Below are 23052 nucleotides of genomic sequence, written 5' to 3'. Positions count from 1 at the left end.
GAAAGTACTGTTTCCATTGTCTACTTGTTTCCCGTGACGAAGGTTATTTCCATTCTGATTGCCAGTCCTTTGTGTGTTAGCAACTTTTCCTTTCCTGAAGTCTATAGATAAAATCTTCTTTATCTTTGTGTCCTGAAATTTATGAAGCAATATCTTTGAGTGCATGATATAAAATTTCATCATACCAAATATGGGATGGTTCCTTTCAATCTAGGGACTCATATTTTCAAGTTTTGTGAAAGTTTTTTGTCATGTATTCTCTATTTATAAAACCTAGTTTTGGGTATGTTGTGCTTTCTGGATGAGTCCCTAAGTTTTATTATATTTGTCCTTTCTTGTTTTTTTTGTTTTGTTTTTATTTTTGTCTCATGTTTTCTAGGAAATTTCAAACAAAACTTATGGTAATAATTTCTTCAAAACACAAAATTAATGATGTTGGTAATTCAGACATGACAAAACAAAGTCATAAAGAGCTTTTTAAAGTGAAAAGCTGAAATTTCAGTAAGATGCTTTGGGAGGAAAAAAAGTGACTGAGAATGAGAACATGTTCAAAGAACTTTTATTAATTGTTTTTATTTATTTCTTACTGTGTGTAGTGTGTAAATTATATTTTATCATAAGTATGTATCTGCAGTGTTGGTATTTGGCTGATTTTAGGTGCCCTTAAAGAGTCCTAAAACATACCCCTTGCAAATAAGAACTTGCTACTGCCATTTTTCTATTAGTGTCATTTTAGTGGGATTTTAGAAATAATTAACAGAATACCCATGTTTACCCAGAAGTCTTTCCAAATCAAAGTTCTTACTAATACCCTGAGTGGGGTCAACTAGAAGTTAATGACATTAGATCAAATAAATGGGGAATTTTGTCCTACTGTGGTGGTCTGTCAGCCAAAAAAAAAAAGAAAGAAAGACTTCATGCATGATTACATAAACAATTTTCTATCTATAGTCTTGGAGACACAAACAGCATTTCTTCTTATCCCTTCTCGTGTTCAGAGGATGACTTACTAGAGTTTGTTCTCTTCATCCACCGTGGGTCCTAGTGATCAAAGTCAGGTCATCAAGCTTAGTAGTAAGTACCTTTGCCCACTGAGCCATCTCTCACTGGGGTTTGTTTCCCAGAGGTCTTTTTTGTATGTTTTAAATATCTGTGGTTCTCTTGAATTGATAATAAAACCAACTCAAGTTTCCCCGCACACACGCACCTCATCTTTCTTTTGACCTAATCACTAACAGAAACATTGAACTTTTTGTTGTTTTTTTGGTTCAGTTTGACTTTTTGAGACAGTCTACTGTAACCAGGCTGATCTCAAGCTGACTACATAGCTGATAATAACTTTGAACATCTAATGCTCTTGCCTGCACCTCCAGTATGCTGTGATTACAGACACATGCTACTACACCTGGCTTAAACACATGCCACTACACCCAGCTTTAAGAATGGTTTTCTGATCATTTACTTAGTTCTTGTCCCCACTGTATTCAAGCCTTTGAGTGTATTCTAGCTCTAGTGCCTAGCATTATAGGCTTTACTCAGGAAATGTTTGTTTCTAGAAAGGAGTTTTGCCACAAACCCAAATTCTTCCCAGTATTTTAATTTGTCGTGAATCTGGATCTTCCATATGCCATGTCCCCTATAGTGAACCTTTGTTTCTACACTGATATGGCTCCTTCTAAGTCATCATTTATGCTTCCATGTCTGTTCAGGTGTTGGTACTCCATACTTGGTCTCTTTTAGAACCTGTCTTTCCCATCCTACTGTGCAATCCAACTAGAAGAGTCTTAGAGCTTATATCCTAACCCTGCTCCTTCTTCTAGACTTCTAGTCTTCCTATACAAGTAAAACTGATCTTGTCTTCCTCTGACTCCAGTAATACTTATCACTGGTAATAAACTGCCCATTAGGCATATTCACACTACTGCCTTTTGGTATAACAATAGTCCATTACTTGAATACCTCATACGCACGGGCTTTAGGTATTAATGTAATACCTAAAGCACAATTACATCAAAGGTACAATTTTATACCTGAAAGGTAGCTGAGATTCCAGAATCCCAGAGAGTTTAAATAAGTAACTTACTCATGATTATACAAATTAGAATCAGTATCTTTTTAATTAAAAAAACAAAGCAAAACTAAACCTTTGACTCTTTCCAATCCACCCCTCCTCTTTCCTCCTTCCCTCAAAGACCACTTTGGCTTGGGATGCATCTATCCTTTACCAAGTCTGCCACATTTTATAGATACTTTGTGAACATTTGTTGAGGTGATAGGGTTAGTAAAAGTATTGAATCCTATTTCAGGTTATTGTTTAATATTTCATGAAATGTCTTTTAAAAAACTCACATGTTTTTTACCATTTTCCACAACTTCAACTAAAATGCTTCTAGACTCAATGCCTAATATATTTTTAACTTGGAGCTTAGGGTTTATAAATATACATAGTTGCCTTTGATTATGTAATGTAGCAAAAGTTATTTTTCTATATTTTAAACACTCAGCATCAATAAAAATCGTATTTTATGCCCATCAGCAAAATTTAACTTAAAATGCAATCTAAAAAGAATTTCTTTTAATATTACCTTTGAAAAATACTTGCATTGTATCATGTGTGCACTCACTCCTTTATAGTTCGAGACCGTGTTCGGACAAAAATGGAGCGTGATATCTTGGTAGAAGTCAATCATCCTTTCATTGTCAAATTGCATTATGGTAAGTTTTGAACCATCTCTCACCTTATGCCTTCACCTCTATTCCCTCTCCCCCAGGGTATATTCAGATACACTAAAATATATAGAGATACATAACACTGCACCACCACTTTATAGTCTTTATGTGTTAGCACAAACTGAGGGTGAGAAAGAGGCCCAATATCAGCATCCTAAAACTTCTATCACCTACCTTTCTTTTTCTCTTAAAGTCAAGTGCTATTTCTCAATGTGTAAAAAACATAGAATCCTTGTACTATGTCATTAAATCTAATCAACCTACCTTTGTGGCATAGTTTTGTATGATAGTTCATGGTTAAAGAAATCTTTCTGGTGTAAGTTTTTCTTACTGATCACATTTAGAATGGTAGCATTCTTGAGGGAAGTCTTGCCAGTAGAAAATTTTGTTCCCTGATAAGACATACTATATTTGACATTTCCTCATGGAAACTAAGAGAATCATTGTTTTCTTCTATATAGAAATAAGTTTAGATTTCTGATATCACTTATTTGCTAAAAATAATATTCATTTATGAATTAATTGATTTAATATAAGCCTAAAAAGTAAACTACAATGGTTTAAACAGAAATTTTGTTTCCTCATTCAGCTTTTCAAACTGAAGGGAAGTTGTATCTTATTTTGGATTTTCTCAGGGGAGGAGATTTGTTTACACGTTTATCCAAAGAGGTATATAATTAACATCTATTTTTAATTTATTTCTACTGATCCTATTTCAAGTAAAGCTTTGTTATTTCAATGTTGCATGTATCATACTCTCTTATAACATAAAATCTTTCATTCAAGAAACTGAGTCAAAAAAATTATTTTGCTATCTTTTGACTATACGTAAAGCAGCACTTTACATGGAGTTGTCTTAACCCTGATACTGTCGTAGTCTTTTTTTTTTCAGAATTGATAATGTTTCAATAAACGCCCTTAATAATTGGTACGATCAATTCAGCATTTATTCTCAAGATTATTTTCATTCCTCAAATGTTAATATGCTAAACAACCATTGCTGCAACAGGGCATAATTAACATTTAGCAAGTGATTATACTTAACTGATTAGGTCATTTTGCAAATTTCTTTCATGAGTAAATTGTAACTAAATCTATATCTGATTAACATATTTACAAATTGAATGAAGTCTTACATAGAGCCTCGCATAAAAATCGTAGACATCAGAAGAAAATAAATTTGGGAATATTATTTTTTTTTAGGTGATGTTCACAGAAGAAGATGTCAAATTCTACTTGGCTGAACTTGCACTTGCTTTAGACCATCTGCATAGCCTGGGAATAATCTATAGAGACTTAAAACCAGAAAAGTAAGGAGCCATGCTATTATATTGAATTTAGTATGATACAGCTGTGTAGAGGTCATAAAATACAATTACTTCACAGATCTCCATCCACAGCACTTCATTATAGTACTGTGCTTCATGTCTGCAAGCACTAGATGATCTTAAGCTTATAAAATCTTTGTTAAACAACACTGTTAACCTATTTTCATTTACTTTGTTGTTTGTTTGTATGTTTCTTTCTTTCTTTTGAGACAGGGTCTTTCTATTTATACCTGACTGTCCTAGAACTCACTCTGTAAACCAGGCTGTCCTCTAACTCACAGAGATCCACCTGCCTGTGCATCCCGAGAGCTGGGAATAGATGTGTGCACCACTGTCTTTCTTGTTTTTTATTTACATTCTTTGATTTTTAATGAGGTTAAAATTTGTTGGTTGGCAGTTTGTATTGGAGTGTTTTATATTCATGGCCTTGATTTATTTTTCTTTTGGAATGTCATTTTTTCCCATTAAATTAAAAGATAACTTTACAAATGAAAAAAATTAAATTACCTTCAATTCTTTATTTTGTATGGGTGTGCACACACACCATGGCATACATTGTAAATCAGAGGACAACCCATACCACTCAGTCTCAGGTTGGTAGCAAGTACCTTTACCCACTGAGCCATGTTGCCAGCCCCAAACTAAGAATTTTAACCATTTATCCAGGAATAGTTGAGCATTCATATAGTCAAATCTCTTGGGGAAACTTAGGCAGGAGGATTACTTAAGCACAGATCTGAGGCTAGTCTAGGCAATGTATTGAGAGCCCTATGACAAAAGGGGAGGGTGGGAGAGCACTCTTTTATTTTTTTCAAGACAGGATTTCTTTGTGTAGCCCTGGCTGTCCTGGAACTTGCTCTATAGACCAGGCCTTTGCCTCCAGAGTGCTGGGATTAAAGGCGTACACCACAACTGCCCGGCAAAAGAGAGAACTTTGATCATTTCACATATATTTACAAATCTTTTCATTAAAAATGTATTTACATTGTTTTAATCCACACATTTTTTTGTCTGATTGGGTCAACTAATCTTTTGTGATTTCTCCAAAGACTTATTGGTTGAAGAGTTTTTCCCAATCGCATGATAATATTTTTCTTCTAATGATACTGTTTCTTCCTTTTACTTAGCTCTGTGAAGAATGATATGGAGCTAACCCTTTCTCCAAAATACCATTTATTGGAAATATCTTTTTTGTTTGTTTGGTTTTTTTGATACAGGATTTCTCTGTGAAACAGTCCTGTCTTGGCTGTCCTAGAACTCACGCTGTAAACCAGTCTGGCCTCAAACTCACAGAGATCCACCTGCCTCTGCCTCCCATGTGCCAACAACACTGGGCTTGAAATATCTTCTTTGCCGTCCTCAGTGATGCATACCTTTATCCCCAGCACTCGGTAGACATAGTTAGGTGGATCTTTGAGGCCACCGTGGTGTACATAACAAGCTCTAGGACAGGTAGGACTACATAGAGAGACCCTATCTCAAAAAAACAGAAAGAAAGAAAATTTACTCTTAAAATTTCAATTTTTAGATGTTACAAGCAAATTTTCCACAGCTCTTATATTGGCACTCATCAATAAACTGATATTATTTTATATAATATGCACACAGGGGTTGTTTTGTTTTGTCTTTTTTCAAGGATATCAGCAGGAGCCTTGCTCTATAAAGAATATTTTTAAATTTTTAAACAGCTTTATTGAGGTGAGATCCACATGTCTGTAGTAGACCTACTACACAGAAAACTAAGGTGAGAACATCACTTGAGTTCATGACCTGCCTGTACAACATAGCCAAAACCCATCTCAAAAAATATAGCATGTTTGGCTGGGAATTTGGCTCAGCAGTTAAAAGCACTACTGCTCTTCATGAGAACCCAGGTTTGATTCTCAACACCTACATGGAGGCTCACAACCATCTGTAACTCCAATCCCAGAGGATCCAGTGGCCTCTTCTAGTCTCCATGGCCAATAGGCTTGTACACGGTGCATATACATACATGTAGGCAAAATATCCATATACATAAAATAAATCAAAAATTTAAAACATAAAATTCATTGCTTATTAGTATATAAAGCAATAATCATTACGAATTTTCTTACTCTGGCCTTTGGGTTTTTTTTTAACAGTCTTACATAGTCCAGGCTAGCCTTGGACTGACTATGTAGCCAGAACTGGGCCTGAACTCTTAAGCCACTTCCTAAGTGTTCTGATTTGGTTGTATGCCACCACACCTGAATTTTAACTGAGTATTTTAAATACTACTTACTTGAAGTTGTTACAATTGTGTATTGTGACAAAATATAAAGGATGTGCACATATGAATGCCTGTAAAGGGATCATTTAGAAATTATCACGCTTCTTACATTTTGTATATATTTTTCATGTAGTTTGGCTTTTAATTCACAAAGATTATTGAGATGTACTTGCCTCTGCCTCCCAGATGCTGAGATTAAAGACTTAAGTCACTACTCCCATCAGCTTTCTAGGTTCTTTTAAATTAAAATTGTGTTATAATAAAATATTTATAATATTCATTAATAGCTGATAACATTAATTGAATATTTCTTTCAAAGACAAATATGAGCATTTTTATTTTAGAAATTCATTTGTTTTATATACTAATACTAATGTCAAAAAATTCTTTTTAAAAATATATTTGGTCTGGAAAGTATAAGTGATGCATTGTTTTAAATCCAGATTTTCTCTTCATAACTCTTAGAATTACTAAGAATAACTTGAAGATTGATATTTGTTTTTAGAATTGTCCTCTATTTATTAAATAGAAAGGGCCATATTTCCACCATCCAATTAGTGTCTTTATTTAGTAATTCTCTCTCTCTCTCTCTCTCTCTCTCTCTCTCTCTCTCTGTGTGTGTGTGTGTGTGTGTGTGCGTGCGTGCGTGCGTGTGTGTATGTGTGTGTACACATACATACATGTTCCTCAGCACTTGTATAGAGATCAGAAGACAACTGCATGTAGGACTCAGTTCTTTCTTTCCACTGTAGGTTTCAGACATCAAACTTAGACCATCATCAGGCTTGCATAGCAAGCACTTTCGCCCACTGAATTATCTCGCTGACCATTATTAGTGTCTTTTATGCCCCTTAAATATACTGGACTGCTTCATAAATAAATATAATTAAAAGTAAATTTTCATAATAAGTAGCTTGATATGAAAGTGACTTGAAAAATATGTCCCTTCTAAATTATTCTTGGTGCTAAACTCCAGTGTAAAATTATGTTTGGATTGCTACATTAAGAAAGCTGGTGACTAACTTGAACGAGAAAGCCCAAGAGGCCTGCCTCATCCCTGCACAAAGAACTGCAGGAAACTAAGAAATCCTGAGAAGAGGAGAAATAGTCTTATCTGGGGAAGAGTACACCAACTGATTATCCAAAGCCAAATTATAAGCTCTGAAAATATGTATACTAGTAACATTATACAGACTGAAGAGGTTATATTAGGAATATATACATACATAAATATATGCATGCTGTAACAACAGAAAGCTGACAGTGGTGGTGCACACCTTTAATCCCAGCACTCAGGAGGCAGAGGCAAGCAGATCTCTGTGAGTTCGAGGCCAGCCTGGTCTACAAAGTGAGTTCTAGGGCAGCCAGAGCTATACAGTGAAACCTTTGGAAAACCAAAAATAAAATAAAATGGAATAAATGAGAAAAAAGAGGCCTTGAGTTTGAAAGAGAGGTATATGAAAGGTTTGGGGGTAGGAAGCAAAGGCAAGGGGAAAATGATGTAATTATAATCTCAAAAATAAAAGAAATAATTAAAAAGTTAATTTTTCTATCCAAATTTGATTTGCTTTAGTTCATATTAAAAGTAAGAAAATGCCTATATTATAGGATAGTTTATTATTTGAGTTATTTAAGTTAGTATACTAGCATGCCTTCCCAAAATACAAGTATGGGTTTATAGCTTAGTATTAAGTCCTTCCTGTGGCTTCATAGTTTGGTATTATCCCCCACAAAAGTTATCTGCTCAAAGATGGAGAGACTCACAAGCCAAACATTAGGCATAGTATAAGAGGACAAGTAAGGATTGTAGGAGCCAGAGGGTCCAAGACACCACAAGAAAATGGCCCACAGAATCAATGAACCTAGGCTCATAGGGACTCACAGAGACTGAACTGACAATCTAGGAGCCTATATGGGTCTGACCTATGTCCTCTGCATACATGTTATGGTTATGTAGTATGGTGTTCTTGGGGGACTCCTAACAGTGGGAATTGGGGTGTCTCTGATTTTTGTCAGCTTTTGGAAACCTTTTCTTCCTACTGGCTTGCCTCATCCAGCCTTAATATAAGGGTATGTGCCTAGTTCTATTGTAGCTTGTTATGCCGTGTTCAGTTGATATCCCTGGGAGGCCTGCCCTTTTCTGAAGGAAAGAAGGAAGAGTGGATCTAGGGGAGAGGGAAAGTTGGGGGTGGGACTGGAAGGAGAGGAGAGAGGGAGGAGAAATTGTGGTTGGGATGTAATATATAGGAGAAAGAAGAAAGAAAGAACCCCCCCCAAAAAAATGGTCTGTCCAAACTACATACTTAAGTGATCTTTTTCAGATGTTTCTCATGATGACTCAAATAACTCAATAAATACCTATATAGTCTCTTCCTCTGTGCCTTTATACATCCCTTTTACTAAAGAAGCAAGGATTATTAGGAATGTCTTTTAAACCCTCTGTAGACTGACTTCATTCAACAAATATTTTTAGAATTATTTTTTAATATTTCTCATTTATTTTGCGGTTATAATATAATTACCCAGAGGAGCCAGGTAAAATAGTGTACACTTACAATCCCAGGGAAGACTGAAGCAGAAGGAAAGCCTTGAGTTCAAGTGTGATCCTGTCTCAAAAAAAAAAAGAGAGAATTTAGATTGAATATTTACTTCATATGTCTAGTATGCATGGACAAGAAGATTTAGACAGGTCACCTCAATAGAAGAGCATTAGAGAAAGCATCTTAGAAAAGTATAGCCTGTTCAACTGTTTTCTTAATTATTACTCATGGCTCTTTAGAGTCAGTATGGTCGACTGATAGTTGAGTAATTTCAGCTTCAGCTTCTGTATGTCTCAGTGTAGAGTATTTTAAAGACATTTTCTGACTTTTTTTTTTCAGCATACTTCTTGATGAAGAAGGTCACATCAAGTTAACTGGTAAAAGTCCTCATTTTATTAAAATATTCTCTCTTATATTTCTTTTAAGGTTGATTATGATTTAAAAAGTAAGCAGTTAACTTTAAATTTTAGGTTGATATTCCTAATTATAAATAAGTACTGGAATTCATAGTTTAAAATTTATGTAAAATACTTCAGGTATTTATTCAGTATTTATTTTGGCAGATTTTGGCCTAAGTAAGGAGTCTATTGACCATGAAAAGAAGGCTTATTCTTTTTGTGGAACTGTGGAATATATGGCTCCAGAAGTAGTCAATCGGAGAGGTCATACTCAGAGTGCTGACTGGTGGTCTTTTGGTGTGTTGATGGTAAGGCTTGACTTTTTAGGGGTGGAAGTTCTTTTGTTTTTCAAGTGAGAGTTAGCAGGGCATATTATAAGGGAAAAGCTAGTACATTTATTTTCAATATTTTCTATTATTAATACAAAATAACCAAATAAAATGATTGCCTGAAAGGTAGGATTAGAGAACCTACTGGTTGCTTCTATCTCATCCTAGTTTGAAAAGGCCAAAATATATTTCCTTTGATTTTTCTACAGTATATCTTCAACTTGCAACCCATGAGCTGCTTGTACCCTAAAATATATGTGAATACAGCCCAATGCAAAATCATAAACTTACCTAAAACATTAGGAGAGTGGGAGTTTGGGGGTGTCATTTGTTAACTTGATTTGGTAGTTCTCAAGCATGAACATTATAAATGACAACTTTGTGTTATGGTGTTGTTGGGTTAGAAAAGCCCAAAGGCATTAATAATGTTTTTTCTTTGCAAAAGCCTCTTAGAGAAATCTGTTGGCAATAACCCTTTAAAAAGCTTAATAGTGCCAGGCGGTGGCCTTTAATCCCAGCACTCGGGAGGCAGAGGCAGGCAGATCTTAGTGAGTTCCAGGCCAGCCTGGGCTACAAGAGCTAGTTTCAGGACAGGCTCTAAAGCTACAGAGAAACCCTGTCTCGAAAATCAAACAAAAAAAAAAGCTTAATAGGAAATTGGCGGTCTGTTAGACTAGTCACATATTTACACTTTAAAAAATGCCATTTAAATTTTGGGATCCTAGTCTCTTTGGATGCACACCTTCCTAAGCCTGGATGTAGGGGGGAGGGCCTTGGACTTCCCACAGGGCAGGGTGCCTTGCCCTCTCTTAGGACTGGAGGTGGGTGGGGGGAGGGTGTGGGGGGAGCGGGAAGGAAGTGGGAGAAGGGGAGGAAGTAGGAATTTTGATTGGTATTATTTATAAAGTAATAATAATGCCATTTAAAATATAATTGATTTCTGTAAAATTAAATAGTTTGATTATTTATATTTTATGAATTATCAAGAAATTCAGTAGTAAATATAGTAGAAACAGATGCTTACTTTAAAAACTATATTTAATTTATTATAGAACAGCTTGCATATTAAGTATCACTATAATAGAGTGATTTGATGCAGTTTTAAACAATAGAAAAGGGTTTTCTATGGGTAGCAATTTTAGAAGATTTAGTTATAATGAAGAAGAGGAGGGTTTTTGCTTTTAACCTTCTGGACTTGAAATTTTATACTTATTGGCTAATACCTCTGTTTTACCTTTCTGTAGTTTGAAATGCTCACTGGTACACTACCTTTCCAAGGAAAAGATCGTAAAGAAACAATGACTATGATTCTTAAGTAAGTATTCCCAAATGAACATGTTTTGATGAGATTTCAAAATAAATGCTTCAAACTGAAGACAAATCATGTGTGTATGCCTTTCTCTGTTTATCCCACTCCTAGGCATGCATTTATCATTTATGTGTCAGGGTACTCAAGAAATAAGTACAAAGATATTCAAAATGTTATTGTTAACAGTGAAATTTGTATCAGTAACAGTAGACTGGATTTATGATAATAGTATAATCATATAGTTGAGTTTTTATTACATTGTTCTTTATTGTATTTTTATCCAACACTATACAAATATAAAACAATTATTTTTTTGTCCGTATTTTGAGACAAGGTCTCACTATGTTACCCAGGCTTGTCATGAATTCATGATATTTCAACCTTATCCTCCTCAGTATTGAGATTATTGGCATTGAGGTACCACCATGCCTGACTAAAGCAAGTCTTGACTTAGGAACCATAAAAGCAGGTCTAGGCCTTTATATGAATATAATATGCCATATAGCAAAGAAAATGAACATGTCACAATTCCATGCAAGAATTTGTATAAGTCTTACTAGGAAGTTAAATAAATAAAGCTTAGACCCAAAAGAACTGATTCTGTGATTCTATTTATAAAGTTTACAAACTAACTAAACATATTTTAAAGTCTATATTCAGATGGTAGAAATAGAGACAAAATAAAAAATATTATGTTGGATGGAAGTTTCTGGCAATGCTATCATTCTTGGCAAGACAGCTATTTATTGAGCTGTGTGCTTTGGGTGAGCATTTGTTTGTTTTGATAGTTTTTTTGGCATGTTATTCTGAACAATAAAAAGGTTAAAAATACATATATGAATGAATTTTCACTGAACTCTCACTATCAAACTTCCATTGCCCATCCCCTGATTTCAACTAATGTTCTCTAGTGTTTGAAAAGAAAGCCAAGCCTTTTCTTTGACCTGGTTTTCCTTTACAGTTACTGTAGCGTTATGTTCTTTCATCCTTTCAACACAAAACCTCTTTAAGTGTAGTCTGTGCTTTTTCTTATTATTTCTCAGCTTCTTTTACTCCTCAGCCTATTTGTTCACCCCTAACACTCTACTAAAACTGATTTTCATTTGATTTTCAATGACCTTCTAGTTGTTAAATCATGACAAGTTGTCAGAAAGGTAATCCTATTGTTCATCCGTAAGAGTCATTCAACAAGTAATAGAGTTCTTGCTACAATCCTGGAAATGCAATATGAAGAATACTGAAAAGACCTTCAGTGTCTCACAGTCCTGTTCTAATGGAGGACGCATAGCATTAAAGAGAGAAATAAGGAAAGTTTCTCCAAGGAGTGTTTGACACTATTGGCACGCACGTGTGTGCACACACACGCACACATAAAATCTCTCTTCTTAGTTATTGCCTACCCTTCATCTGCTTGTCTGAACCTCTCTAACAATGCCTTTTGGTCTGATTTTGTTTGGATTTTGTTTTTTGTTTTTGTTTTGGGGTGTGTGTGTGTGTGTTTTGTTTTTATTTTTGCTGTTTTTATTTTAGACAGTAAGTTGGTATTCCAGGTGTGTTTAGTTGAATGAGGCTGTTCTGACTTGCTAATTTTCAGAGATAACACTTAATGATCAATTGACCCGGAAGTTTTCCAGGCAAATTGTCATTGATAATTGAATGGATTTAAAACTAGTTCTATGGTTCTTTTGGTACTTTGGTTATATAACAGTTAGTTTACTCCTAGAACTGTGCTAATAACTTAGTAATTTATTCCTCTATCCCGTTTTTTGCTTAAATTCTTATTTTTTGATGGTGTTTGGCTTTATAGTTTTGTGAGTCTCACTATGTAGTCAAGACTGATCTGAAACTTAATGTGAGTATTGTAGACTAACCTCAAGCTTTCACTCCTCCTACGTCAGCCTCTAAATGACTATAAGACTACAGGTGTGTGCCACCATACTTGTTTAAACTTGTTGGTTTATTCAATGACTTATACTGCGTGTTCTCTATTTCATTGAGTCAGATGACTTACAATTGTCTCACTTTCATTCCAGCTGAGCCCACATTTCCTGTCAAACATTGTCTAAGGGTTTAATCTGTTAATAATAATTACCTTTAAAAAATCTTTTAAAAATTCAAAAGATGATTTCTTCTATTACTGTTTTCCTTTCCTCACTTTTTAGCTGGTATTTTTTGAAACGATGAACTTTCCTTCATCAAATCATCAGTGTGATTCAACCAGTTGTATTTTTGGTTTTGTTTTGTTTCTTCTGTTTCCTGATACTAGAATTGAACCTAGGGTCTTGTATATACTAGCAGGTGCCCTACCACCGAACTGTCCTGCCAACCCCATTTCATTATTTGTAATGTTCAAAATACTTCTTTTCTAACCACCTCTCAAATGATCTTCTCTCACCAGGGTTCTATCTATGATGTATTTTTTTTCTTCTTCTCTTCCCTCTGTGTATTCAGTTCCCTGACTTTCTTTAGTCTTTCTTATAACTAATTTCAACATTTTTTACCTTCAAAGTATTCTTATATCGGTATACCTGGCGCAAGACCTGTACTCACACCCACATGATTTTATAGTAAGCATGACTTCACATCTTTAAACTAAGTCCCTGTTTGATGTTAGTCTCCTATCCTTATACCCCCAATAAATAAACATTTCCATGTATCCTAATTTCCAACTCAGAAATATGTCTTCTTCCTTCTTTCATATCCAGGTATTCTGATTTTATCTTAGAACTATTTCATTGTTCTAGCCCTTCCTCTGTATTACATTGCTCACAGTGTTCAAGCAATGAGACAATCTCTCCCACACTGTTGAGCCACACTCCTAGTATAATGCCTACCATCTCTTTCCATTCTAGATTGTTCTCTGCTACGCTTGGAGTTATCTTGAAAATAAGTCTGGTCATGCTAGACCACTGTTTCAAGTTTTCTGCTACACCCTAGTTACTGAAATACAACAGTGCTTTTCCAGTTTTTCTCAAAAGAGGCCTAATACTGTAACAAATAGTTATCTTCTCAAAAGGGGATCCTGGGAGATATATATTTAGAAAATAATGATTTATTTACTCTAGATTTCTTAGCCTTTTATATGTAATACATTTTATGTCTTCAACATGAAGGATGTAATAAATCACAATCCACAAACTCACTGGATCGTAGAACTCTATTGTCACCAAGTATCTAGGGGAATAATATTTATTATTATTTAGTAACATTTTGGGTAACACTAAACCTAGTAACTTCAAACTAAATTCAACCTTTAAATTCATTTGACGGGAGACTAGAGAAATGGCTCAGCTGACTAGTAGCACTAGTTTTTACAGAGGACCCATATCTGATTCCTAATACTCACATGGCAGTGCTTTGACTACAGGTGTGCACCACCATTCCCAGGTTTGGATTTGTCACTTAGTGTACTGTGGTTATCTATGTTATCTATATTAATCTTCCATACACTGAAAGGGGATACTAATTTTAGCTTTGTAGCCAGAGCACTGAGCAGTATCTGGCACATAGCAATTCAGTAACAACTCAATACATAATAAATAGATCTCTTTCTGAAATGGCAATTACTATGCTGACTGTTTTCTCCAGATCTGTTTTTATTGTCATACTTACAGGATCTTTGGTTTCTTTAGGGTGGGGGGAAATAAAACAATTCTACACTGTAGCCGAAACAGATCATAAGATCATCCAGCCTTGTGTTTTTTCAGCCAGTGTGCCATAGGCTCTCCAATGTTTCATAAATTCCTTCCCCATCAGTTTTCCTTCACTAGAGGGCTGTTAAAGAAATTGAAACATAGGAAAGTAGCATATAAAGCACATATTTTCTTTGCAGTATTAGGTTTTTTTTAAAGTCCATTTGGAAAAGGGCTATGGTTTGAAAACCATTGATGTAGAATGCAACAGGCAGAAGAGTAATAGCCATAACTAAGGCTCAGATGACCTTATTCTCATAGTATTAATTTTTATTAATTATGTTATTCAAAAACCTGTATATGTATACTTGTAGCAGCTTTATTTATAATCATCTAAACTGAACACGATTTAGGTATTGTTCAGAAGGTAAATAGATAACTAGTACATCCATGTAGGAGATTGTTCATGCACATGAGAACATTGTGTAAAACTAAAACTACACAAACACTTAAGTACAAATAAAGCTGGAGCCATCTGAATGACAGATTATCTCAGAGTCAGTACCCCAGTTGTATATTGCATTATAATTCTATAAGATATTACCATTGTAGGAATTGCAGAATGATACAGAGATCACTGTTATTTCTCATAACTTAGTATGAATCTATACATATTTCAAAATAAAAAGTTTAATGTTTGAAGATGAAATACTTCCAAAAGTTAAATGTTGTTACATGGATTTATATTTAGAGCCAAACTTGGGATGCCACAGTTTCTGAGTCCTGAAGCCCAGAGTCTTTTACGAATGCTTTTCAAACGGAATCCTGCAAACAGATTAGGTAAAGACATGAATTAATTAGTTTCCTTTATGAATTTGTGTGAGTTTTTTCAGGGGAAGGTGGATATGTATTTTTTTGTAATGGCGTTATTATGTATTCATAAGTAGTCAAAGCAAAAAGTGTGAATGATTGTGCATGTTTGTCCTCAAACTAAAACTACTAACCAGTCAATTTCTGATAGGTGCTGGACCAGATGGAGTTGAAGAAATTAAAAGACATTCATTTTTCTCAACAATAGACTGGAATGTAAGTACAGGCTGAAGACACACTCGAAGGAATTTTTATGGAAGATTTCCAAGGTTATAGGTTCTTAACTACTTTAAATAAAAAAGAAAAATTTGAACTGTTTTTAAAAATTAGCTGATGAGGGGGTGGCACATACCTTTAATCTTAGCACTTGGGAGGCAGAGGCAGGCAGATCTCCTGTGAGTTTGAGGCCAGCCTCTTCTACAGAGCTAGTTCCAGGACAGCCAGGACTACACAGAGAGAAACCCTGTCTCAAAAAAAAATTAAGCCAACCCATGTCTAAATCTTCCTTGTTTCCAACAGAAATTGTATAGAAGAGAAATTCACCCACCTTTTAAGCCTGCAACTGGCAGGCCTGAAGATACATTTTACTTTGATCCTGAGTTTACTGCAAAAACTCCCAAAGGTAAAGAGAAAACATGAAAACTCAAATATAAGACATTGGGTATCTGTTTCTGGTTTAATCAGAAAATCTTTTCTTGAATCTCCTAGATTTGCTGTATATCAACCTTGCATTTCCCCCCCCCAGCCAATAAAAATGTGGAGCCATTAATAGATCATGATGTAAGACTGTGATGTCTAGTATAATAAATCATCTGTTGCTGATAGATTTAATTATAATTTACTTTTTAATCATAGTAGACACATTTCAAATACTCTGTAATTGTATGTGGTTACTTACCATATTGGACAGCACAGATCAAGAAAATTTCCCTTGTTTTAATAAAATGAATGGAATGACATTAATTTCAAATATCATTAGCCCAATAATTCATTGATTTATTATGTTCTTCAAACAACATTAACTATTTTCTAGGCTCTGAGAATAGATTAGTGTTGTTTGTTTTTGCTCTTTTGGGGAGGCCTGCCACCCAGATCCCAAATAAATCACACACAGAGGCTTATTCTTAGTTATGAATGCCCAGCCTTAGCTTGACTTATTTCTAGCAGTTTTTCTTAACTTAAATTAACCTGTCTACCTTTTGCCCCTGGAATTTTTCCTTTTCTTACTTTTGTATATCTTCCTTCTTACTCTGTGGCTGGCTGGGTTGCTGGCCCCTTGCATCTTCCTCTCCTTCTCTTGCTCTGTCTCTTCCTCCCAGATTTCTCCTTCTGTTTATCCTCTCTGCCTGCCAGCCCTACCTGTCCTTTTTCCTGCCTTGCTATTGGCCGTTCAGCTCTTTATAGCCCATCAAGTATTTTACACAGGCCAAGTATCACAGCTTCACAGGGTTAAATGCTGCATAAACAAAAATAACATACCTTGAAATAATATTACCCAACAGATTAGTAGGCTGATGGTTGCAATAGGTAATCGGGACAGATCTAATACATTGCCTCACTGAGGTATCCTAGACAGCAAGAGGTACCTAGGTGTGTGTATATACATGTACACATACCAGGTAACTAACAACTCTAGCGTAAGAGAGAAAGTTCAAAACATCAACTTTTTTTCCCTTAAATACTTTCCAAAGACTCACGCTGAACAGGGGTGGCACATGTTTTTAATCCCATCACTCGGAAGGCAGAGACAGGTAGCTCTCTGTGAGTTCGAGGCCAGCCTGGTCTACAGCCCAAGTTCCAGTACAGGCTCCAAAGCTACAGAGAGATCCTATCTTGAAAAATAAAATTATTTTCCAAAGATTCTTCTTAGTAATTCCTCATTCTTTTTAGATTCACCTGGCATTCCACCTAGTGCTAATGCACATCAGCTTTTTCGGGGGTTTAGTTTTGTTGCTATTACCTCAGATGATGAAAGCCAAGCTATGCAGACAGTTGGTGTGCATTCAATTGTTCAGGTAAGTGGTGTCTCAATAACTTAGAATTTGAAATGTTACAATATATTTTAGTATGTGAATAGTAAGATTAGATTTTATGTGCTGACTTTAAATGAACCCCTTAACATATTTTAAATCATTTATATCAGAGAAATTTCTTTCATATATCATTGCAAAGGTTACATGAACCTATATGTGATTTGAAAGTGAAATTCTAAGAGAATTAAGATAAACATCACTATTTTGTTGCCTCCTCTTCTATATTTCAAAATGTAGATTAGGCCTAGTATATTCCATCCCTTGCCTCTGTCAGGTCAGCTATAATAGATTGAGATCTATAAACCCATGATGCCTGCTTAGCACACATTATGAAAAAGTAAGAAAACAAACATCTGAGGTTTTGTCAACTATTCTTACAGTTACTATTACAGCACTGCTGTTGTTGCAAGAAAGCAGCCATGGTACCACTTGTACTTGGGTAATCCTAACATTCAGGAGGCTACAGCAGGAGGATCAGTTTCAGTTGATAGGGCCTGCAGAGTTAGATCAAGGCCAGCTTTGGCTGCTTAGTAACATCAAGTAAAAACATTATAAGACTATCAAAAAATACAACTATAGACAGTTTATGTGCAAATGTGCTATGTTGGATGCTAGTAAAACTTTATTTATAAACTCAAGGCAGGAACCTTGAGGCAGGACTGAAGCAGAAGCCATGGAAGGACACAGCTTGCTGGCTTGCACAGTCTTCTTTCTTATACAACCCAGCACTACCCACTCAGAAATGGCATTGCCCAAAATGGGCTGTGCCCTCCCACATCAACCATTAATCAAGAAAATCTCCCCCCAAACATACCTACAGACCAATCTAATGAAGACATTTTTCTCAGTTGAAGTTTTGTCTATTCTGATAACTCTAGTTTGTGTCAAGTTAACAAAAAAATTATCTAGCACAGTTCCTTTACTCCTTTATATGATATGATTATCAGATTTGGGGCAAGCAAGTAGGTAAAAGACTTCAGAACCTCGTTTCTAAATGCATGTGTGTGGGAATGAAAATGTTAGCAACAGAAAACTAAACTGGTAAATATTGTGAAAGGACTATAAACTATGAGATTTTTTTTTCTTTTTGTCATAGTATTGTGGGAAGATAATTTTAGTTTATCCTGTGTGATCATTGTTCATTGTGTACATATTAAGATATAATATACATCATATTTTGTTTTGAAAACTAAAAATACTGTGAAAATTTTTAATTCATCTTTTAAATTATAGGTTTTAATTAGCCTTTTGAAAAAAAATATATTTTTTAGGAAAAATTAAATTGTTTTTAGGATATCATCAATGCTTGAATTTATTGAATTTGCTCAGTGAATAAGTTGCTTTTTAAAATTGTTTTTGTTTTATATTGCCCGTGGCGTGGTTTGGTGTTGGGCTAGGAATTTAACCCAAATCCTCAAGCAATGGTAGTCAGTCTGTCTTATCTCCGAGTCACACCCTTAGTCCTACTCTGAAGTGTTTGTGAGCTGTCTTATGTAATAGAGGTCTCAAACTTCCATCCATTTTTAAAGATACTCTAAAAGCCTGTAGTTGTTTGAGGAGTGAAAGAGCCTCGGGGCTAGAAATATTAAAACAACTTCCCATTCTTCCAGAGGACTTGAGTTTAAGTCTCATTGTCCACATTAGGAAATTCACAACTAGGAATCCAATACCTTCTTCTGGCCTCTAGGGGGTCCTACAGACATGTAACATACAGACACACATGCATAAATTATACACACACACACAAGCACAAGCTCAAACCATACAAAATCCTAGAGAAAGGAGCAGACAGAAAGCCCCACCCCTATCCAAGAATCTATTTGCAACTCATACCTACTGGAAAAAGGAAAGTTTGCATTTTTCAATAGAGTAAAACTGAGTATGTCCTCTAGGACAGGCTTTATGCTCCAGAGTAGTTGTCCAACACAAATCAGATTCCATGGAAGGGTAGAGGTGTGTGTGTGTGTTCCTGACTTTTTGTATTGTGTTCTTTGGTTTATTTTTTAAGAGAGAGAAAGAACATGAAATGATATGGGGTCTGACAGAAGTTTGAGGAGAGGAAAGAATATGATCAAAATATATTGTATGATAGTCTCAAATAAAAACAAAAGAGGCTAAATCAAAGATAAGGGTATAGGCGAACTATCAATTATTTCTGTTTTTATGTTCTACATATTAATTTCTCTTATTGATATAAGTACCTTCAAAGGGTCTATTTCACATACTATAAATAACATTTTTATTAATATTTGTATTAGTAATAATATCAGCAATGCATGCTCAGTAAAATATTCTTTGATTATTAAAATGCATTAAGGACATTACGGAGCTCTTTTATCAACCTTTGATTTTGTTTGCAGCAATTACACAGGAACAGTATTCAATTTACTGATGGATATGAAGTAAAAGAAGATATTGGTGTTGGCTCATACTCCGTTTGTAAGAGGTGCATACATAAAGCCACAAACATGGAGTTTGCAGTGAAGGTAAATATTTTTAGATTTAAAATGCAACTCTTAGCAATTCTTAATCATACATGTCAGTGTGAGTTAAAAATTACACTCTTTAACTCAGGTACATGTACAGTGGCACCTGACTATAATCTAACCACCCAGGCAACTGAGGCAGAAGAATCATGAGTTAGAAGTTAACCTAGCCAGTATGGCAAGTCCCTCCCTAAAATAAAATACATTCTTCTCTTTTGTTATAAAATAAATTGAAGATAAATTTAAATTTCTGGGTTAGTGATCTTCAAAATTTTTTTTATTTTATTTTTATTTTTTTTTTTAGGTTGTTCACGACAGGGTTTTTCTTTGTATCTTTGGCAGTCCTGGAACTCGCTTTGTAGACCAGGCTGGCCTCAGACTCACAGAGATTCGCCTGCCTCTGCCACCTGAGTGCTGGGATTAAAAGTGTGTACCACCACACCCACAAAAGGTGGGGGTTTTTTTGTTTTTGTTTTGTTTTATTTTTGAGACATGCATCCTGGAACTCACTGTGTAGATCAGGCTGGCCTTGAACTCACAGAAATCCGCCTGTCTCTGCTTTCTGAGTGCTGGGATTAAAGGCTCGCACCATCACTCCTGGCTATGTGATCTTCAGAGATCTTAATCTGGAATCATGGAATCCCATTCTGCTGAAATAAACAAGATGGAGATGGCTATGTAGCCAGTTAGGCCAGAGAAGTGCCAGTTTATACCTCATGATTTTTAATAGGACTCCCTGTACTATGAATAGCTCCTACTTTATGATCAGAGTATCTAGGAATTACTGAAAACTATGTGCAAATTTTATATTATGTCTGGTGAAAATACTCATACCTTTCTTTATATCTAAAATGAATCTTTGAACCATTGAAATTATCATTTCTCATCATTAGTAATTTTAATTTTATATGATATCTTAAGACAAAAGTATCCAGGCCAAAATCTGGGTATCTAGTTTTGTGATAAAGTTTGAATTTTAAACCTTAACTATGAATGAACAAACATATTCAAATTCTGTGCCTTTTCAATGTTTATGATAGTCATCTATCCTTTCCCACTTCAAGTAATTCCTAAAGCTTCACAGTAGTTAATAAATATGAAGAGTTCCTGTTTAGTTAGGGAAAGAGTAACACATTATTATTACTATGTAAAACTGGATATAATTACTTTAAAGAGGCATGAATGTCCATGAGACTTTCTATCAGATACAATGAGGAAACATAAGAAATGCCTTTAACATGCTGTTCTGCTATATACTGTTCTTATTGAAATCTAAAGTGATTGGAAATTTCAGATTGCTAACATGCAAGAGAAAAAGGGAATGGTATACTTGATAGGCAGTTTAGGAATGTGTCTTACCTCCATAAACACATCAAACATGTCCTAAGGGCCTATTTTAGAATGATTGCTCGCACTGTGAGGCCAGCCTGAGCTACAGGGTTACTTTGAGGCTGATCTGACCTACAAAATAAAAATATGTCTTAAAAACATATAAAAACTAAAACTAATGAAAATTGAACATAAAGACCACAAAATTTGTTTCAGACTACTCTTTGAATGAATCGAAAGCCAGAATTGAGCCAAGTGTGGTGGTATGTGCTTTTCTATTCAGCATTTGGGAGCAGAGGCAAGAGAAATCAGGGGAATGTCACCCTCAGCTAAATAGTGAATTTGAGGCCAGTCTAGTGTCCATGAGACCCTGACTTATAAAACAAAGCCCAGATTGTCTTTACACTTAAGACTAGAGAGATAGTTTAGGAGTTAAGAGGCCAGACTTTCCTTGCAGAGGACCTGGATTTGTTTCTCAGCACCCACATAAGTAGTTCACAGTAGTGTAGAACTCCAGTTCCAGGAGATCTAACACCCACTTCTAATCTCTGAGGGCTCGTACACATACGTGATAGACATACATGAAATAAAATCATTTTTTAAAAGAAAGATAGCCCTTGCCGCTCTTCCAGCAGACCCAAGTTTGAGTCCTAGAACCCACATGGGAGTTCACAATCATCTGTAACTCCAATTCTAGAGACTCCAACACCCTTTCTGCCTCAGTGGTCACCAGACATATATGTGGTACACAGATTATACATATGTAGGCAAACACCTATTCACATAAAATTTTAAAATGTATGTGTATAGTACTTGAACATACTAAAACATTCAGAAAAAATTTAAGCAACTGACATAAAAGTTAAAAGGCTATGTTAATATTTTAAAGAGCTTTATTATGATCAAATGTAGTCAAGTAATATTCTAGGGGTGGTTTTCATACAGAGCTTTCTACTTAGCTTCAAAAATAAGCTTATTTACTTAATTTTTGTAAGTAGACTACAGTAGTCTATTAAAATAATTAAAAGAAGTAAAATCAGCCAGGTGGTCGTGGCACATACTTTTAATCGCAGCACTGAGGAGGCAGAGGCAGGTGGATCTATGAATTTGAGGCCAGCCTGGTCTACAGAGGTAGGTCCTGGACAGACAGGGATACACAGAGAAACCCTATCTTGAAAAGAAAAAGTAAATTTCATTCAGTAAGCAGATGCTAATGATGGGATTGCAGACTCATCCATCTGTAAGTTATCTGTATTGATGGGAGATTAGAAATCGAATTCTCAAATGTTTGAGAAATTCAAGAGTAGAAAAAAAGTGATATGGTGACTTTATTTTTGATCATTTTTCTTGATGCGTTTGCGTTTTCAGTAAGTCCCAAATTTACTACAAACTTGCCTTGGAGTGACCTAGTAAGAATGTGTCAAATGGTTAGCCTTATTTGGCCATTTATATAAAGACTAATTTTCTAATGAAATAATCTGGCTAAGTAGTTAATTACTACTGACAGGTAAATGGCTTATATGTACAGTGTTTACATGTGATGATACTTAAGGTCTATAACTATAAACATTGAAGGTTGATGCTCATAAAATTTTATGTAAAATGTCTGCCTTTTAGATAATTGACAAAAGCAAGAGAGACCCAACAGAAGAGATTGAAATTCTTCTTCGTTATGGACAGCATCCAAACATCATTACTCTAAAGGATGTAAGTAAATTCTTTAACAAAGATCACTTGAAGCAGTTGTTAAACTCATATTTTGGATATTTTTCAAATACTATGTGGTAGACAAAGCTTACTTCAGAATAGTCAGCTTA

At 35.1% G+C, this 23052-nt stretch overlaps 1 protein-coding gene across 7 annotated transcripts in view; it reads left to right on the top strand.

The window, feature by feature from the left end:
- The window catches only part of Rps6ka3 (ribosomal protein S6 kinase A3), a 107949-nt gene that overhangs the window by 64373 nt on the left and 20524 nt on the right, over nucleotides 1-23052 (top strand). For all 7 annotated transcript variants that reach the window (XM_085684408.2, XM_087903159.1, XM_087903158.1 and 4 more), the window contains 12 exons: nucleotides 2635-2715; nucleotides 3320-3399; nucleotides 3934-4040; nucleotides 9189-9226; nucleotides 9413-9555; nucleotides 10821-10891; nucleotides 15269-15357; nucleotides 15539-15603; nucleotides 15907-16009; nucleotides 17278-17402; nucleotides 19781-19906; nucleotides 22853-22942. In XM_085684408.2, the coding sequence (XP_085540534.1) occupies nucleotides 2635-2715; nucleotides 3320-3399; nucleotides 3934-4040; nucleotides 9189-9226; nucleotides 9413-9555; nucleotides 10821-10891; nucleotides 15269-15357; nucleotides 15539-15603; nucleotides 15907-16009; nucleotides 17278-17402; nucleotides 19781-19906; nucleotides 22853-22942 (1118 nt within the window). The remainder of the gene's footprint in view (nucleotides 1-2634; nucleotides 2716-3319; nucleotides 3400-3933; nucleotides 4041-9188; nucleotides 9227-9412; nucleotides 9556-10820; nucleotides 10892-15268; nucleotides 15358-15538; nucleotides 15604-15906; nucleotides 16010-17277; nucleotides 17403-19780; nucleotides 19907-22852; nucleotides 22943-23052) is intronic.

Source organism: Myodes glareolus, chromosome X, assembly GCF_982192425.1.
Source record: "Myodes glareolus chromosome X, mMyoGla1.1, whole genome shotgun sequence".
Lineage (NCBI taxonomy): Eukaryota > Metazoa > Chordata > Mammalia > Rodentia > Cricetidae > Myodes > Myodes glareolus.
This window is presented reverse-complemented; position numbering and strand designations above follow the sequence as displayed.